We start from the raw sequence: 5,771 nt of genomic DNA on the forward strand, positions 1-5,771 counted from the left end.
ATGGTCAGTCTATGGTCACTTAGTTGTGAATAGAAAATATTGTCTCCCTGAAGCTGCCTTGCATTGTAGGAACCACCGTCCATCATAGAAAACCCTTGCAGAGTAACAACCAGTCTGATTGTCAAATCAGTTTACCAGGTTTCTCAACTCTGGAATGTGATCAAACCACCGATTACAACTAGTTTAACCGTGGGCAGAGTTGAATGGCTCTTCACTATTCCCCCCCCCCCCCCCCCCCTCCACACACACAAAAAAAATAAAAATAAAAAATTGCGTTTTGCTTTTATTCATTATTTATTTTATAGGAATCTGGCCAAGATGACTCAAAATCTTCAACCAGCTCCTCCATTAATGAGTCACCCAAGCAACAGACATCCACTACTGTAAATGCAACTGCTGCAAAATCCACAAGCCCTGAAAAGGTTGTGAAGTTATTCTATCCAGAATATGTATTGCACACTGACACTGAGCTTGAGCAAGTCCGCCAACAATACTTTGAGTTGTCAAAGAAAGGTGAAGAGCGCAGCTGCAAAATGTCAAAGGAGCTCAGATGTCGGCTCATCCGAAACACCATGACTAGTATGATTGCAATCCTGAGGGCAAAAGGGGATGGAGAATCGCATAGATACCCATCAAAACCAGAAATTACAGCAATGGCAAAGAGAATAGTGCAGTACTACCCTATGCTACAGGACCAAGGCATCAAGAATACATGGGTAAGTGAAATGCATCCACTGTTTACTTAGCCTGATAGGCCGAAGGACACTGTCTCAGCTGAACTATGGACACGCACACACATACACTTACACTGATAAGCACGCACTCATCCCCCTCCCTTCCAAACGCCTTCGATGCTTGTTCCTGCGGGGGAAGACAGCGGGTCTGTGTGCCGCGCTGAAATGGTAGCATGGTGCAGGACGACTGCTGTGTTCCTTCGAATCACCCCCCATCCCCCTATCCATCCCCTGTGGCTTGTCATGTGCTCTGATGTTGTGATGTGGACATTAATGTGCTCTCTGTGCAGAGGAGTTTTTTTTTGTTTCCTGTTCTCATGCTGTCCTCCCATAGGTTGCCCAGCGTGTGAAGAGGTCTCTTTTTTTCCTCTTGTATTTTTCCCATTGTTGTGTAAATTTTTTCAGTGTCATTCTCCCAACGCTGCCGATCTCCGACTGTATTCCCTTGTGTTGTCTTTGTTGTTGTGTGTGTAAGTCGGGGGGGGGGGGGGGGGGGTCCTATTCCTCTGTGGGGCAACCTGCATATGGCCAATAAAGCATTCATTCAATTCAATTCAATTCAATTCAATACCAAAGTGTTTCATGTTGGACATTTTAGTAGTGGTTGGAAAAATGTATTAAATGTCCTATACAGGTTACTGTGTACACACAGCTAAACAAAAGACTGCAAAATGTGAGATCCCCACAAAAAGCCACTCCAGATGGGAGACATTCAAAGAGGTAAGGCTGCAACTAATTAATTTTAATTTTAACTATGATAATTCTGTTATTCATTTTCCTCATTAATTGATAAGTTGTTTAGTCAGTACGATGTTTGAAAGTTGTGAAAGTTTTTCCCAAAAGTCTTCTTTTGTCCACAACCTGACAATTTTAATTTCAACGATAGAGGACAAACAAAAAAGCGAAAATCATGTTTGGGCATTTTATTAAGGAAAGAAAGAAGTGATCCAAAATGATCAATCAAGTATTTGGTGACCTGCCTTTAGTTTCCTCACCTGTTTTAGCATGAAAGGAAGAAGCACTTTGTGTTACACTTTGTATATATGAAAATGGCTATACAATAAAGATATGAATTGATTGAGTTTATAGTTGATAACTAATTGATTAACTGACTAATCTTTGCAGCTCTGCCAAGAGGCGACGTCTTGATCAGCCAAGTGACGTAGAAGAAATGGATTCAAGTGACTCAACAATCATTCTGGATCTGTCCACAGAAGGGAGGAGCAGCCCAGAGTCGGCCAGTAAAACAAGTGAGTTAGAAGGTGAGTTTCAACTTTACATTTACAAACTGTGTGGTCATCATAAAAAAATAAAAAATAAAACAAATATACCTGCATGTTGAGTCAAGATGGCAGTCCTGACATGACAGAAGTAAAAGGCTTTAAAATGGGCATCAGAAAATGATAACTACATCACATTTTTCCTGTTTTATCATCAGTTTGTTAACATTTCTGTGGAAATTAATGTTAATAAAGTATTGGTATTAATAAAAGCCAGTATATTATAAATTTAAAGAGCTGGGTACTGTGGTGTGTTTATAGTATAAGTCTGTGCAACATCACTGTCTCTAACCACTCAGTATATCATGTAAAGTAATGTTTTTAAAAAACAATGTGCCTCACTAGAGGCTTTTTTTTTCTTTTCTCTTTTTAACTGTTTTTTAATTTAGGTTCCAAACTAATTTTTAAAGTGTATTACCCTGACACAAAATATCTCTTTGCTATGTCTTTAAGGAAAAAGGAAAGCACAAAACCTACTTGAAGAAGAACCCTCTACCCTGCCAAGTCCTAATAGTGAGTCCATCCAACTGCCGCTGTGTGTGTGTGTGGGCACATCTTTATAGGGGTGCACTTGTGTGCCTACATATAATTGTATATGATTGCATGACCATATGTAAATTGGCATTTGCATGGTAAATATTTTGAAAAATGAATAAGTATTTAATAGTTAAGTTCAGAGCTGTATTTTTTTTTTTTTTAAGATTTAACTCCATTAAAGTACAGTCTATATTTTTTTTAAGGCAGATTTCTGACACTTGTCATTTTAATGACATAATTAATGACAGATTTTTTTTTTTAAAGTGAGAGACATTATTTATGTAATTTTGTGTCTTGCAGCAAACAAGCCTGCAGATATCAACAGTCCAGACACCCACTGTCCAGCAACCTTGGCCAAACACTACAAGACCCTACAAACTTTGTTTAAAAGAAAAAACCCAAACCAGCAGGATGTCTCTCAGCTCCTGGATTTGGAATTTTCAGCCAGAAGAGCATTCATTGATTCAAATACTATTCGCGAGGAGGACAGACACAAAAAGGTTCTGGAAGCATATCCTTGCTTCAAGGACATTGGACATGTAAGTCATTGTTGAATCCATGTGATTCAAGCCAAACAATGTTTATCATACCAACTTCTTGCTCCTCAGTGATGCATTGACATGTTTGTATTGGTATGCTGAATATTTTATAGGTGATGGAGGAGCTTCATCGCATTTTGGATAAAGAAAATGCCAACTTCATCAATGAACTGAAGGGAAGATGGCAAGATTTCTGCCAGAAGGTGCAGTTTTTTGGTGTATGGAAAAAGACGCTGAAGCCCCCAATGGGAATGGATAAAGGTAAGAAATGATGTTTTGGTGTTATTGGTCATCAGAGTATAGTTTGGATCTTTAAGCATGTTAAAGCAGTAGTCTGTAAAGTAATCTCACTGAGGACAGGAGGAGGAGAATTTGAAATTTTAAAGGCCTAATCCCCCACTCCCCCTCTCCTTCTTGAAGGAGCTGAAAGCCGCACCTTTACTAGTTATGCGCAGGGAAAACAGACTCAACGCTACAAAAGGCTAAAAATACAAACCAACAGGCCGGTTTAGGAAAAGGTTGTTGTGTAGGCTCACTACACAACATACAATGTAAGATAAATCCCTTTTTGTTCCCCCTCCCTCCCCTCCTCAGTATTAAGTTTTACAGACTGACATTAATGCAATGTAAGTCAATGTAGGTGTAGTTAGCATACAAGCATAAGTCATATTAGCCTACTGTAAACACAGTATACAACAATTATCTACACCATTTAGCATTTTTTAGGTTACTGTGAGAAGTTTAAACTATGGATTACAGCTTTAACTTTCATGTGCTAGTGTCTTGTTGTTCACCTTTTCAATCCACGATGGTTGTCACTGGCCAAATATTTGTTGTTGTTGTTTTGTTTTTTTTGATCTTGAGGATTTTGTTTAAGTGTGGTAATGAGATGATGATTCTTTTTTCTGTATAGCTGAACAGGCTCTTGAGATCCTACATGTGCTGCCATCACTCTTCCCATCCACCTCTGCTCCTCCAAAGAGGGCACGGGATGCGAGTGAGGCTCTGGTGCATGTCCTTGAGGTGAGTTGTGTAAAATGTTTTTTGTTTTTGTTCTTTTTGGGACAACAGTATTTAAAAAATGCTTCTTCTGATGAGTGCGAAAGTATTTTATATTCACATATTATATGTTCTAAGCCTTCAAAAGGCACCTAAAACACATTTTTGGAATGAGGGTTCTCACAGGTTAGATCTCTGTGACCAGTAAATACAAACATGGATGCATTACGTGGTAGCACATTTTTATCACCTCAATGATACCTAATTAAATGTAGCCTTTGTTTTCTGTTTTTCAGGAAGGCTAGACAGATGTGAACACTAATTCCATCGAGAATAATTAAAAGTAGCAATTTCAGATGTGTTTTCTCAGAACCTCAACTTTTGTTGTAATTTAGCTTTAGTTATGTGTTTGAAACAAAAGTGCATCATCCTTACAAAAGTATGTCTGTGTTATGTGTTAAAGGACCAAGAAGACCCTAATACCTATCTGATGAAACGTCCTCTCTCCTGCCCAGTCCTGATTGTGAGTCCATCCAACTGCATCCTAGCGGTAGGAGATGTGCCAATAACCACATTTCCAAAAGACTTGGTTACCGAGGGTGCTTTATACCTTATGGCCTACTATTACACCCTTCACCTTACATACCCAAAGTGTGTAGCCACTCTGCTTTCCGTCATACAGACGGAGGTTCTCTTGGACAAAATCCATGAGAGAGATCTCACATCATCTTACAAGAAGGCTGAGTGGACTGCTTTTATTGGCCAGTAAAGCCAATATGGTCAGATGGACTATAGGAAAGCACTTCCTTTCTCCTTCCACAGCTACTACAGTCCATGTTGGTTGTGATTGATTTTTGTTTGTAATTTGGCCAGGTTAGCCCAGTGTTATAATTAAGGGTGCACGATAATATTGGCTAACATGCCGGCATTTTGTGTTTGGTTTGTGCAGTGCAGAGACGGCCTCGCTTTTAGTTAATTTTAAGTTTTTTTTTTTGTTTTTTTTTTTTTAATGCTGAGTTTAGACAGAGGACTATTCAGAAAATAGGCTCTACTGTGAAAGAGTAAATTGACTAAGCTGAGACTGACTAGTTTGGTATAAAAGTAAGAATTGCTTTATTGTGTATTGGCTAGTACAACTGTAAAATATTAGATATAGCTGAAAAATCAAATACTGTGCATCCTTAATGATACTGTTATGGTATTGTTTGAAGAATGTGGTCAAATGTTCATGTTAAAAGCACTTTGTAATAATAAACGTTACAGGTTGAGGAGTTTTAGCCTAGCAGTGTTTGTCTGTACTTTGCCTGTGCAATGCACATATGTTACAGGTGTGTTTAGTGTTAGATTGGGCAGGGGAAAAAGTCACTGCAAAATGGCTTTCTTTTATGTAGTCCCCTCTGTTTATGGGGTTTTATCAATAAAGTTATTGCTTTTGAAGTCTATAGTTCTCATTTTTTTTGTCTTATAAACAGTAGGTAAAAGTCTTGAATATGGGGTAAATGCACTAGAAATAGAGAATTATTACAAAAAAGATTGCCTAATACTAGTAAAAGAATGCTAACTTTAGTACATTTTGTCTCGAAATGCCAATTTCTAATCTTATTTCAAGTAAGGTGTTGGACTTAAATCTAGATGGGTGTCACATTTTTAGAACTGAAAATAAGTTATATACACTGAAAACA

At 38.2% G+C, this 5,771-nt stretch overlaps 1 protein-coding gene across 2 annotated transcripts; it reads left to right on the top strand.

Moving 5' to 3' along the window:
- Positions 1–420: 420 nt before the first annotated feature.
- LOC113017857 (uncharacterized) lies at positions 421–5,045 on the top strand. 2 transcript variants are annotated; one of them, XM_026160962.1, is made up of 8 exons: positions 421–716; positions 1,369–1,454; positions 1,860–1,996; positions 2,468–2,527; positions 2,852–3,090; positions 3,204–3,351; positions 4,004–4,113; positions 4,553–5,045. In XM_026160962.1, exons 1-8 carry the CDS (start codon positions 534–536, stop codon positions 4,856–4,858), a joined length of 1,269 nt encoding a protein of 422 aa, XP_026016747.1. In that variant the 5' UTR covers positions 421–533; the 3' UTR covers positions 4,859–5,045. The 2 variants fall into 2 exon arrangements, with proteins under 2 accessions (XP_026016747.1, XP_026016746.1); XM_026160961.1 differs by having other exon boundaries at positions 531–716; positions 1,860–1,984.
- The last annotated feature ends 726 nt before the right edge of the window (positions 5,046–5,771 follow it).

This window comes from Astatotilapia calliptera, unplaced genomic scaffold (assembly GCF_900246225.1).
Source record: "Astatotilapia calliptera unplaced genomic scaffold, fAstCal1.2 U_scaffold_23, whole genome shotgun sequence".
Taxonomy (NCBI): Eukaryota; Metazoa; Chordata; class Actinopteri; order Cichliformes; family Cichlidae; genus Astatotilapia; species Astatotilapia calliptera.